The 14,562-nt window shown below is 41.7% G+C and overlaps 1 protein-coding gene across 1 annotated transcript in view; it reads right to left on the reverse strand.

The window, feature by feature from the left end:
- diaph2 (diaphanous-related formin 2) overlaps nt 1-14,562 on the reverse strand; it is a 689,895-nt gene that overhangs the window by 649,240 nt on the left and 26,093 nt on the right. The window contains 1 exon segment of the mRNA XM_024383199.2: nt 13,945-14,121. Within this exon segment, the coding sequence (XP_024238967.2) occupies nt 13,945-14,121 (177 nt within the window).

Consider the following 14,562-nt stretch of genomic DNA (forward strand, 5'->3'; position numbering starts at 1 on the left):
ACTACAGTGTAGTGTGACACCACCACTACAGTGTAGTGTGACACCACCACTACAGTGTAGTGTGACACCACAGCACTGTAACACCACCACTACAGTGTAGTGTGACACCACAGCACTGTAACACCACCACCACTACAGTGTACTGTAACACTACAGCACTGTAACACCACCACCACTACAGTGTACTGTAACACTAGTGTACTGTAACACTACAGTGTACTGTAACACTACAGTCACACTGCACAGTACTGTAACACTACCACAACCACTGTACCACTACTGTAACACTAACAGTACCTCTACTGTAACACTACCACTACCGTACTGTAACAAACACTACAGTAACACTACAGTACACCCTGCACAGTACTGTAACACTACAGTACACACTGCACAGAAATGTAACGCTAACACTCCACAGTACTGTAACACTAACACAAACGAACACTACAGTACACACTATAGTAACACACCAAAAGTATTGTCATAAACACTGGATAGGTGCAGTGAAATGTGTTGTTTACATGATCAGCCATATAAGCCACATACGTTGATACTGTACTCTATATCATCGACTGCATCCTTATGTAATACATGTATCACTAGCCACTTTAACTATGCCACTTGGTTTACATACTTATCTCATATGTATATACTGTACTCGATATCATCTACTGTATCTTGCCTATGCTGCTCTGTACCATCACTCATTCATATATCCTTATGTACATATTCTTTATCCCCTTACACTGTGTATAAGACAGTAGTTTTTTTTGGAATTGTTAGTTAGATTACTTGCTCGTTATTACTGCATTGTCGGAACTAGAAGCACAAGCATTTCGCTACACTCGCATTAACATCTGCTAACCATGTGTATGTGACAAATAAAATTTGATTTGATTTGATTTGATGCATGGCACCCCTGGAGCAAATTAGTGTAAAGTCCCTTGCTCACGGGCAAGTCGGCAGATTTTCACCTTGTCGGCTTGGGTATTCAAACCAGCGACCTTCCGGTTACTGGCCCAACGCTCTAACCGCTAGGCTACATACCACCCCTATTGGAACTAGCACAAACGCTAACACTAAACACCACAGTAAACACACTACCACTACTGTTACACTAACACTACACCATACACTACCACTCCTCCAGTGGTTTCTTAACAGGCTGGGAGAAGATAATTTGTCCGCATCAACCAACCCTGGTCAGCTCTTCTTCCCAGAACCTATTGATGACCTGGCAGCATTATGGGCTTATTCTAGCTTTGAGTGACATGCAGACAACATGCTGAAGGAAAAACCCATTTGGATTTGTCCTAGTCATTAAAGCACACCAGGGGGCTCCTTGGTCAGCACTAACACCCTAATTTGGAACTCATTTGAAAACAGCAGTGTATGCTATGTTATCGATCAATAAGTGCTGGGGATACGAAGAGAGACACAGAGAACAACCAAATGCAAATACTCTGTATTGAGTATCTATGTATTGAGAATAAGATGATGCATTTGACTAGACTTAGCTACTCCAATTCAAGTTGTATTATCATTTCAACATAGGCTGCTGGTGGTACTTCAGCTGTGAACATGCTCTGCCATCTATAGATACGGGCAAGTTGGTGCTCGTGGCTTCAAAAGCACGTAAAGGTAATACAAGTCCTTTTACTTCAAATTCATTACTGTAATCTCGCTTTCAGTGAGGGTTCTCGGTGCAACACATTTTCAGCCACCGTGAAACATGCCTTCCGTCACTGAGCAAATGGAAGCCTGAGTTTAATGTCACGGCGTAGTGAGCACAAACACAGTAATTGAGAGGTGAGCTGAGTGACAGGCAGGGCATGAGGTGCGCTGAGGCAGGAAAGCACAGAGCAGCAAGAAAGCACAAAGCGGCTTGTGATTTTTAAAAATTAAAATAAAATAAAAATAATTTTAAAAAAAGAGGGAGGAGCATCTTTGGCTCCCGCAATAAAAGCGACACACACACACACACACACACACACACACACACACCTATGCAATGAAGCCTGGGTAATTTAGCCTTGCCTGCTTCAAAGAAATGGGCTGAAAGCTTTTTGTTAGATTTTCAATCTGGCAGTATACACAAAGAGCCAGCCAGGGCCAGTTTCTATGGAGTAAAATGCAGGGATTGCAAAACAGGTTTGACCTCGGAGATTCAGATAAACTTTATTCAGATCAACTTTATCATTCCATCAGCATAAAAAGACAGTATGCTATAGCTAGACATAAAAAGTGAAAGTGCAATATGCTGTATACGAGGGACCAACATACTATTTATTATACAGCCTAATGGCTGTTAGAATAAAAGAGTCCCCATATCTATCTGTTTTCTTTTGAAGAAGTGTCTTTCCCCTTGTCTGGCTGCTACTGTGACTAAATTTTGAGTGAAGGGGATGAGCACTGTCCTGTAAAATTCTTTCAAGTTTTAGGAGGAAGAGTTCTGTGTATAGGCTGGTGGCTGATTCTTGATCTATACCAATTTATCCTACCTGCCGTCTTAATCAAGCGCTGAAGCTTGACTAGGTCTGGCACTCGCATGTTACCGAACGCGCAAATCAGACCAAAGGACAGCACACTCTGTAGGATAGATTTATAGAACATATGTAAGATATGGCGGTCAACATTAAAATGGTTCAGTGTGCGTAAAAAATATATATATTCTCTGTAGCAATTTATCTTTGCAAAGGCAGTCATTGAATTTCAGTTAGTCTATTTCGATTCCAAGGTACTTACAGTTGAAGTCGTAAGTTTACATACACCTTAGCCAAATACATTTAAACTCAGTTTTTCACAATTCCTGACATTTAATTCTAGTCAAAATTCCCTGTCTTAGGTCAATTAGGATCACCACATTATTTTAAGAATGTGAAATGTCAGAATAGAGATTTATTTCAGTTTTAATTTCTTTCATCACATTCCCAGTGGGTCAGACGTTTACATACACTCAATTAGTATTTGGTAGCATTGACTTTACATTTTTTAACTTGGGTCAAACGTTTTGGGTAGCCTTTCACAAGCTTCCCACAATAGCTTAGTTCATTTTGGCACATTCCTCCTGACATAGTGCAACTGAGTCTGGTTTGTAGGCCTCCTTGCTCGCACACACCTTTTCAGTTCTGCCCACACATTTTCTATGGGATTGAGGTCAGGGCTTTGTGATGGCCACTCCAATAGCTTGACATTGTTGTCCTAAAGCCATTTTGCCACAACTTTGGAAGTATGCTTGGGGTCATTGTCCATATGGAAGACTCATTTGCAACCAAGCTATAACTTCCTGACTGATGTCTTGAGATGTTGCTTCAATATATCCACGTAATTTTCCCACCTCATGATGCCATCAATTTTGTGAAGTGCACCAGTCCATGCTGCAGCAAAGCACCCCCACAACATGATGCTGCCACCCCCCGTGCTTCATGGTTGGGATGGTGTTCTTCGGCTTGCAAGCATCCCCCCTTTTTCCTCCAAACGTAACAATGATCATTATGGCAAAAGTTATATTTTTGTTTCATCAGACCAGAGGATATTTCTCCAAAAAGTACGACCTTTGTCCCCATGTGTAGTTGCAAACCGTAGTCTGGCTTTTTTATGGCGGTTTTGGAGCAGTGGCTTCTTCCTTGCTGAGCGGCCTTTCAGGTTATGTCGACATAGGACTCATTTTACTGTGGATATAGATACTTTTGTACCTGTTTCCTCCAGCATCTTCACAAGGTCCTTTGCTGCTCTGGGATTGATTTGCTGTTTTCGCACCAAAGTACATTCATCTCTATGAGACAGAACGAGTCTCCTTCCTGAGCAGTATGACAGCTGCGTGGTCCCATGGTGTTTATACTTGCGTACTATTGTTTGCACAGATGAACGTGGTACCTTCAGGCGTTTGGAAATTGCTCCCAAGGATGAACCAGACTTATGGAGGTCTACAGTTTATTTTCTGAGGTTTTGGCTGACTTCTTTTGATTTTCCCATGATGTCAAGCACTGAGTTTGGCACTGAGTTTGAAGGTAGACCTTGAAATACATCCACAGGTACACCTCCAATTGACTCAAATGATGTCAATTAGCCATGACATAATTATGACAATTTTTCTGGAATTTTCTTTTTAAAGGCACAGTCAACTTAATGCATGTAAACTTCAGACCCACTGGAATGGTGATAGTGAATTATAAGTTAAATAATCTGTCTGTAAACAATTGTTGGAAAAATTACTTGTGTCATGCACAAAGTAGATTTCCTAACTGACTTGCCAAAACTATAGTTTGTTAATTAACAAGAAATTTGTGGAGTGGTTGAATATTGAGTTCTAATGACTCCAACCTGACTCCAACCTTCAAAGTGTATGTAAACTTCCAACTTCAACTGAATATGTGGTCACTCTATGGACCGATTCCCCATTGATCTTTGGCGGGGGTAGTTTTTTCCTTCTGAAATACATTTTGGTTACTTCAAGAAAGTTATCTGCACACCACTGGACGAATTTTGACATTTCTCTGTCATAACCTTGAAGAGAGGCTTGGTCTGGCTGGAGGAAACCCACAACAGCAGTGCGATCTTCATATTTAAAAACTTGTGGGTTGAGTCAGAGGCTTGACAATCATTTGGGTACAGTATCGGTGAAAGTACGCTACCGTACTCACCGTTCTAGACGTAGAGATGACGGAGTTAAACTTCACTTGTTGAGTACGGTTCACAAGGAAAATATTAACCCACTTGATCGGTAAAGAGTTGACACCTAAATTCACCAGTTTATTAACCAGTAAGTGGGGTTGGACGGTGTTAAACGCGCTACTGTTGTCAGTGAATAAAATACAACAAGACGGGTACGAGTTTAACTTAACATGTAACATACAAAAAAGTCTCATCAACAAGGTGCAGGGTGAGCACTTACAGTATGGTACAGTATACCCATACTGAAAAGCTTCCAAAGTTTTCATCCATAAGCCATTCAATTTACATAACCTATGGATTATTACAGGTCCAAGGAAGCTATTCCCTCAAGCAAGGCTAATCAGACTACCTTGTACTTGGGGTAAATGTATATTGAACAAAAATATAAAACGCAACATGTGAAGTGTTGGTCACGTTTCATGAGCCGATATAAAAGATCCAAGAAATGTTTGATACACACAAAAAGCTTATTTCACTCAAATGTTGTTGACATACCTGTTATTGAGCATGTTCTAGCCTGATCAACTTTATCTGAAGGAGATGTGTCACGCTGCATGAGGCAAATGGTGGTCATACCAGATACTGACTGGTTTTCTGATCCACTCCCCTACCTGTTTTAAAGGCATCTGTGACTAACAGTAGATTAGGGCCTGATTAATTTATTTAAAATTGACTGATTTCCTTTTATGAACTTTAACATCCTTGAAATGCTGCATGTTGCATTTGTTCAGTGTAGTACATGCTCCTACTTAGTACTTGGGGTTAATATAGCATATGCTCCAGTGACAAAATGACTAATCTCTGTGATGATCAAATGCTTCACAGTATAAATCAAACAAACAACCGTAAAACTGATGGGAATGTCAAGCATCCCTTTTCCTCTCCTTTCATTAAGTCAAGCAGAACCCCACACGGGGATAATGTTGAGCTTTACCCAGCGAGTCCCATCGGAAAGCTCATTGATCAACATGTCCTCTCCTACTAAAGCCATGTGTGTGTGGAGGGGTTTTACTATTCCGTTTTTTTTTAAATAAAGCAATGTCCTTCCTTGGATGTATGTGGGAACACAGCTACCCTGGTTTACATTTTAATATGGACGGACACCATGTACATGTCACGTCTAAGTACAATAAATTACATCTACCTGCACAGTGACTAGAAGCTAACATTCTTTTGAATTCAGATATTGTTTTATAATGTAGGCTTCCTTCTCTGCAGTTAATATGTTAAGTGGAATAATCTTCTATCCTCAATGATGGAGATTCACAGCCTGCTGGGCTGGCTGGCTACAGGCATGCATACCTCAACTTCTTCTTGCTTGGATATAAACTGCTACTAAGACTCAATGGAGACGCACAACAACAGGTTTAAATGATACAAATTCAGTTTATTACCACACTTGGGTAGATAGGCACACTAGCGCATAACACAACAGGAGGAGCTTGTTAAAGCCATATGAGTGTTACCCTATAAATACCTGTCTGATATCTGGTGATATTCAGTCGAAAAAGGTGCATCTTCACTGGTAACAGGAAATAGAAACAGTAATTACAGTAACCAAACGCTCTGTATCACCATCACTACAGAATTGTATGGTTGTCTCATAGTTATATATGTAACTATAAGAAATAGGGTAACTTAAAGTATCAGAAGTATTAAATCAGCAGCAGGTCTATACCCAAACAATTTGAACTTCTACTTTTAAAAATCCACCTCTCTAAAAACATGTCTCTCACCGTTGCCGCTTGCTATTGACCACCCTGATTTCTCCCCCATCCATCTTCAGAGCTCGGTGACCTAAACTGTGACATGCTTAACACCCCGGCCATCCTACAATCTAAACTTGATGCCCTCAATCTCACACAAATTATCAATGAACCCACCAGGTACAACTCCAAATCCGTAAACACGGGCACCCCCATAGATATCATCCTAAACAACTTGCCCTCTAAATACACCTCTGCTGTTTTCAACCAAGATCTCAGCGATCACTGCCTCATTGCCTGCATCCGTAATGGGTCAGCGGTCAAACGACCTCCATTCATCACTATCAAACGCTCCCTGAAACACTTCAGCGAGCAGGCCTTTCTAATCGACCTGGCCCGGGTATCCTGGAAGGATTGACCTCATCCCGTCAGTAGAGGATGCCTGGTTACTTTTTTAAATGCCTTCCTCACCATCTTAAATAAGCATGCCCCATTCAAGAAATGTAGAACCAGGAACAGATATAGCCCTTGGTTCTCTCCAGACCTGACTGCCCTTAAACACAAAAAAATCCTATGGCGTTCTGCATTAGCATCGAACAGCCCCCGTGAAATGCAACTTTTTAGGGAAGTTAGAAACCAATACAGGCAGTTAGAAAAGCCAAGGCTAGCTTTATCAAGCAGAAATTTGCTTCCTGCAACATAAACTCAAAAGAGTTGCCAGGTGCACGGTGTTTCCTCCGACACATTGGTGCAGCTGGCTTCCGGGTTGGATGGCGCTGTGTTAAGAAGCAGTGCGGCTTGGTCTTTCCCGAGCCCGTACGGGAGTTGTAGCGATGAGACAAGGTAGTAGCTACTAAACAATTGGATACCACGAAATTGGGGAGGATTTTTTTTTAAATATAATTTAATAATAAAAAAGTTCTGGGACATTGTAAAGTCCATGGAGAATAAGAGCACCTCCTCCCAGTTGCCCACTGCACTGAGGATAGGAAACTGTCACCACTGATAAATCCACTACAATTGAGAATTTCAATAAGCATTTTTCTACGGCTGGCCATGCTTTCCACCTTGCCACCCCTAGCCTGTTCAACCTCTCTTTCGTGTCGTCTGAGAGTCCCAAAGATTAGAAAGCAGCTGCGGTCATCCCCCTCTTCAAAAGGGGGAACACTCTTGACCCAAGCTGCTACAGACCTATATCTATTCTACTCTGCCTTTCTAAGGTCTTCGAAAGCCAAGTTAACAAACAGATCAATGACAATTTAGAATCCCACCATACCTTCTCCGCTATGCAATCTGGTTTCCGAGCTGGTCATGGGTGCACCTCAGCCACGCTCAAGGTTCTAAACGATATCTGATCTGCCATCGATAAGAAACAATACAGTGCAGCCGTATTCATTGACCTGGCCAAGGCTTTCGACTCTGTCAATCACCACATCCTCATCGGCAGACTTGACAGCCTTGGTTTCTCAAATGATTGCCTCACCTGGTTCACCAACTACTTCTCAGACAGAGGTCAGTGTGTCAAATCTGAGGGCCTGTTTCCGGGCCTCTGACATTCTCTATGGGGGTGCCACAGGGTTCAATTCTTGGGCCGACTCTCTTCTCTGTATATATCAATGATGTCGCTCTTGCTGCTGGTGATTCTTTAATCCACCTCTATGCAGATGACACCATTCTGTATACTTCTGGTCCTTCTTTGGACACTGTTAACTAACCTCCAGACGAGCTTCAATGCCATACAACTCTCCTTCCATGGCCTCCAATTGCTCTTAGTTGTAGTTGTAAATGAGAACTTGTTCTCAACTTGCCTACCTGGTTAAATAAAGGTGAAACAAAAAAAAAATTAAATTAACAATTAAAAAGCATACTCCCCTCCCCTGTTTCTGTAAAAAGCTGAGGGATGGGGCTGTAGAAATGTAAGCACAAACAATTCATAGACAGAGCCATGAATGCAAGGATTGACCATACATCATTTTAACCACGTTTTGAGGCTATACAGTCAGTATTTGTTTACATTGACTTTGCTTACAAACATTGAAGTAAAACAAGCTTATTTTCTGGGTTCTGATGATGTACGACAGTTCAACTTAGCACTGTCAAACATACGGTAGGTCAGACATAAAAAAATAGTGGTCAGTTATACAACGGGTGGGTCTAATCTTGAATGATGATTGGTTAAAACTGCATTCCAGCTGGTGTCTACAAGTTACCACCGGCTAAATCTATGATGTTAAAATACCCATTTACCCTGTTCCATTTGACTGAGCAAAGCACTGTCTCATCAGCTCCGCCAAGGAAACGTATAAACATCTTCACTATAAAAAATAATCTAGGCATTCTCTTCTTTTTTTTAGCTAACATTTAGTTTTCAACAGCGGAGATTTGTATAAACATTGCAGTCTGGTCTATCTGACATGTGCAACTTTGTTTCAATATTCAAATTCAATCTCCAGCTGTCCCATTGTAAAGAACGTGTCGGGAGTCGGGATGAGACAAACAAGTAGGCAGTTTCTCAGCCAGTCAAAATCATGAATCAGCATAATTTGTATGGATATATACAAAGGCCTATCAACGATCAGGGGAAATCCCACATCATTAATTCATTATTATGGATGTATCTAGGGTTGAGCATTTTGGGGGAATATTCAGGTGGTGGAAACTTTCCGTGGGAATATATGGGAATTAACGGGAATATATTAATACTTTTTAAAATGTAGTTTTTTGCATTGGATATATTTCCCATATCATATGGAGACCTTATAAGTAGACATAATTGCAAATTATTAAATCCTTCCAATAGAAATAAAATAAACTATTTAATTACGAATTGAACTTTAATTATATGAGTTGACTGTTCACATGGGATGATTTCATTTAACAACAAAAGGGAATATTGAATGATCCATCGCATCTCCCAAAAACGTTTTCAAAATACATCTATAAAATGATAGTCTAGAAACTAAAGCTTTGGTTGTCAGGCTTCCATGTCTTCTCCCTGGACCTCCTCAATGTCCACCTCTTGAACATCAAACTTCCCAATCTTGTAGAGGATGGGCTCGTTGTCAGGTTCAAAAGCCTAAAGTTTGCCCGGATGGACACAATTTTTCTACCCTTGTATTGGTCAGCTTGTTGCGTGCTTTGGTGTGTGTGTTCCCAAACAAGGACCAGTCGCACTCTGAGGCGGCTGATGTTGGGGAGATTTGGAGGATGATGGAGGCAACAGGGGAAAGAGCCTCAGATCCACAAAGTCCCTTCCACCAGGCGGCTGATAAGATATGTTGAGACGACTGCAATATTCCATCTCCATCTCAAAGCCCTTGCTTGGAAGTGTACTTCGCCAGACTGCCAAGAACCTTGCTCATCCAGGCCAAGGTGGGGAGAGACAGTAATGATGACACAATATGCCTTGTTGATCTCGGCACCAGACAGGATGCTCTTGCCAGCATACTTGGGTCCAACATGTACGCTGCGGAGTGTATGGGCTTCAGGCAGAAGTCTTCACACTTTGATATATTTCAGAACTGCATAACTTACTTTTGCTTGGAGCAAAAGTGAAGTGGGCAGGGCAGTACGGTTTTATTCTCTTACATCTGCAAGCAGACTCTGAACATAAGACATGATGGCATTGTCTCCCTCAACCCGTGCAACAACTACTGTTATAGGTTTCAGGACTTCCAGGCTTCTTACCACTCTCTCCCAAAATGCAGTGGCTTGCGAATGTATTCACCCCCTTGGCATTTTTCCTATTTTGTTGCCTTACAACCTGGAATTAAAATGATTTTTTAGGGGTTTGTATCATCTGACTTGCACAACACGCCCACCACTTTGAAGATGCAAAATATTTTTGTAAAACAAACAAGAAACTTGAGCGTGCATAACTATCCACCCGCCCAAAGTCAATACTTTGTACAGCCACTTTTTGCAGCAATTACAGCTGCAAGTCTCTTGGGATATGTCTCTATAAGCTTGGCACATCTAGCCACTGGGATTTTTGCCTATTCTTCAAGGCAAAACTGCTCCAGCTCCTTCAAGTTGGATGGGTTCTGCTGGTGTACAACAATCTTAAAGTCATACCACAAATTCTCAATTGGATTGAGGTCTGGGCGTTGACTAGGTAATTCCAAGACAATTCAATGTTCCCTTAAACAACTTGAGTGTTGCTTTAGCAGGATGCTTAGGGTCATTGTCCTGCTGGAAGGTGAACCTCCGTACCAGTCTCAAATCTCTTGAAAACTGAAACAGGTTTCCCTCAAGAATTTGCATGTATTTAGCGCCATCCATCATTCCTTAAATTCTGACCAGTTTCCCAGCCTCTAGCGATGAAAAACATCCCCACAGGATGATGTTCTCAGGGTGATGAGGTGTTGGGTTTGCATTTTCCTTGATGGTCAAAAAGCTTAATTTGATCAAATTATCGAACCCGAGTACCTTCTCCTGTATGTTTTGGGAGTCTCCCACATGCATTTTGACAAACACCAAATGTTTTTTATGGCCACTCTTCCGTAAAGCCCAGCTCTATGGAGTGTACGTCTTAAAGTCGTCCTATGGAGATATACTCCAGTCTCTGCTGTGGAACTTTGCAGCTCCTTCAGGGTAATCTTTGGTATCTTTGTTGCCTCTCTGATTAATGCCCTCCTTGCCTGGTCCGTGAGTTTTGGTGGGCAGTCCTCTCTTGGCAGGTTTGTTGTGGTGCCATGTTCTTTACATTTTTTAATAATGGATTTAAATGGTGCCCTGTGGGATGTTCAAAGTTTTGGATATTTTTAATAACCCAACCCTGATCTGTACTTCTCCACAACTTTGTACCTGACCTGTTTGGAGAGCTCCTTGGTCTTTATGGTGCTGCTTGCTTGGTGGTCCCCCTTGCTAAGGGGTGTTGCAGACTCTGGGGCCTTTCAGAACAGGTGTATATATACACTGAGATCATGTGGCAGATCATGTGACACTTAGATAGCGCACAGGTGGACACAACAAATTTTGTGACTTCTGAAGGTAATTGGTTGCACCAGATCTTATTTAGGGGCTTCAAAGCATAGGGGGTGTATACATGTATACATACGCACGTACCACTTTTCCGTTTTTTTAAATATTTTTTTATTGTTTGAAACAAGTCATATTTTTCATTTTACTTCACCAATTTGGACTATTTTGTGTATGTCCATTATATGAAATCCAAATAAAAATCAATTTAAATTACAGGTTGTAATTGCAACCAAAAGGGGAAAATGCCAAGAGGGTGAAAATGTTTGCAAAGCACTGTACGTCATCCAGGGGGATCCTCTTGATGGGGCTGTCCATATCGGCCGACTGTGATATGGCCATTTATTGGACAGACTCCTTCCCCTCCAGGAGACATAACGACAACACCACCCCAACGGGTGTTGCTGGGCAGCTTTAATCTGGTGCGCTTATTCTTCTCACTTTGCTTGGTGAGGTAGATTGCTGCTATAACTTGATGACCCTTCACATACCTAACCATTTCCTTGGCTCTCTTGTAGAGTGTTTCCAGGACGCCTCCACTTTAGACCAAGCAGCCTGCCTGTTCGCAACATTGTCTCACCAGTGCAAATACCTTCTGTGGTACAAGGTCAAGATCATGTAGAGACCGGTATGTCTGTGTCTGGGTGGAGATGTAGTTAATTATTCCTTGCCCACGAACATTTGACCACTCATCAAAGATGATTGCAATAGTCTGCTTTCTCTATGATTTGCTTGACCTTCACTTCAACTCTGTTGAACTCTGCAGCTAGCAAATGAGTAGATAAAGCATGTCTGGTTGGAGGGGTGTATGCTGGGCGAAGAACATTCAGAAATCTCTTCCAATACACATTGCCTATGAGGATTAGAGGTGAACAAGTTGTATACACAGCTCGCAAGACATTCAGCAGCATTTCTCTGACTACGTTCCTCCATTGAGTAAAAAAAAACGTATGATTCCAGGAGGACCATGAGCTGTTGCTATCGATAAGGTGTCCTATTCATCATTTTCACCTCAAATAGAAGTAGAGGGACTTTTGTCAGATGTTGCTTGTTTTGAACGCTAAGGGAACTTTATGCACTTGGCCAGATGATTTTGCATCTTTTTTGCATTCTTCACATATGATTTGGGACAGTATTTGCAAATGTACACAGCTTTTCCTTCAACATTAGCTGCAGCTGCAGTGTCTCCACACATAAGATAGTGCCCGTGACATTTTCCTGTAAAGATGAGAAAATATGAGTAAAAATAAATAAATATATACAATTCCATGTACAGATAAAGAGTTATGCAGTTAGATTAAACAACTCCTTTGTAAGAGAAATTAAACGTATGGAAACAGGTGAATTAACAGTCCTCCGTTAGCAGGCACAAGCAAGCTAAAAACCCACATGGCAGCAAAAACTAACTAGCAGAAATGGTTAAAAACTTAGAAATGATTTAAACACACTTTGCTGTAGGCTACTATTTACTACTTTACAAAAAATGATGTATGTCATAAAATATATTCACCCCACTCAGTATTGAAATCAAAACTTACCAGAAAGCATGTAGTCCTAGGCTCAGACACTGTAGTATTGTGGGCTCAAAAGCATCTCAGTGTGCAAGATCTTGAGAATCAGCTGAACATGTGATGGAAGAGTGCACTGCACATGTGATGGAAGAATGCACTGTGCATGCAGGGGGTTGCAATTCCATTGAATTGGGTATAGTTTAAAAAAATATGCCACAAGACCTAGAATTGCCTTATGTGTATCCCATAAAAAAGGTTCACTGTTATAAGCTAACTTTTTTGGTGTAGGGAGGAGTCTGGTTAGGCAGGCAAGCTCTCTGTAGCGCCGATGGAGCTCTCTGTAGCGCCGATGGAGCTCTCTGTTTGAATGAGGGCTGAGTCAAGTGAACTTGAGTTACAGAGTTAATTGAGAAGTCACGATAGTGTTACACTGATAAGCTCCCTCCTGTCTCTCTTTGTGATCAATGTGCTCTCTATGCTAAGCGTCAGTGTGAATTCGGAGCTGTGACTCAGCTCTGTGCAGCGAACCAGGTAAGTACTGTTCTGTAGAGGCTTAGACTGAGCACAGAGCTCCCTGCCTGCAGCTTACAAGAAAGAGAAGTGTGGGGCATAGTTTGAGACACAAAAGCACCCACATTGACATGTGAATATATAGAATAGAAACCTGCTACATTTCCTTGGCAAGAGTTGGTTTAATGTGCCACAGCAAGCTGTCAACACATCACATCTAATTGTATCATTACTATGACAACCAGTGGAAATCAGAGATCCACTTAAAGATCAGAGACTCTGGTGAACAGTAAAATAACAATGTGATTGGTAGCTAGTACTAAAAAGGCCCCACAGGGAGTTGAAGATGTAGAAGCAGTAACCATGTCCATTCTACCCATTATGTCTTTATGGTTCAAGTAGTGGTGGAAGGTGGACCGGGAGCCATAGTTATGCTTTAGTACATATCCACACAGGTACTCTGTACATGAACTCTTATAGGAGAGCACTGTGGATAATGGTGGCTATAGGTTGCTATATACACATTCGGTTCAAAAGGAAATACACAGTATCAGACTTACCATCATCTTCTCAAAGAGGTCGTTAATCTCCTTCTCGGAGAGGTTCATGGAGCGGTCGTCGAAGAGGGGCTGGGGCATGGGCATCTCTACCTGAGTGGACAGGGGGTCTGTGGAGTGCTGTATCAGGGGCTTGTCCTTTTTATTCCCAGTCTTCCGAAAACTGGTGATCCGGTCACGCTGAAGGGGAAAGAATGTGGCGTTACCAAAGTGCGTACGGTAAGCGTTATGACAGAGTATTTCCCTTGGCGTCAGGCTTTCTGAATGCTTACATAGTGACATATAGGCTTTATCTAGGAGTATTTCCCTAGGCGTTGGGCTTTCTGAATGCTTACATTGTGACATATAGGCTTTACCTAGCAGTATTTCCCTAGGCGTTGGGCTTTCTGAATGCTTACATTGTGACATATAGGCTTTATCTAGGAGTATTTCCCTAGGCGTTGGGCTTTCTGAATGCTTACATAGTGACATATAGGCTTTATCTAGCAGTATTTCCCTAGGCGTTGGGCTTTCTGAATGCTTACATTGTGACATATAGGCTTTATCTAGGAGTATTTCCCTAGGCGTTGGGCTTTCTGAATGCCTACATAACATAGTGACATATAGGCTTTATCTAGGAGT

The sequence above is a fragment of the Oncorhynchus tshawytscha genome, linkage group LG21 (assembly GCF_018296145.1).
Source record: "Oncorhynchus tshawytscha isolate Ot180627B linkage group LG21, Otsh_v2.0, whole genome shotgun sequence".
Lineage (NCBI taxonomy): Eukaryota > Metazoa > Chordata > Actinopteri > Salmoniformes > Salmonidae > Oncorhynchus > Oncorhynchus tshawytscha.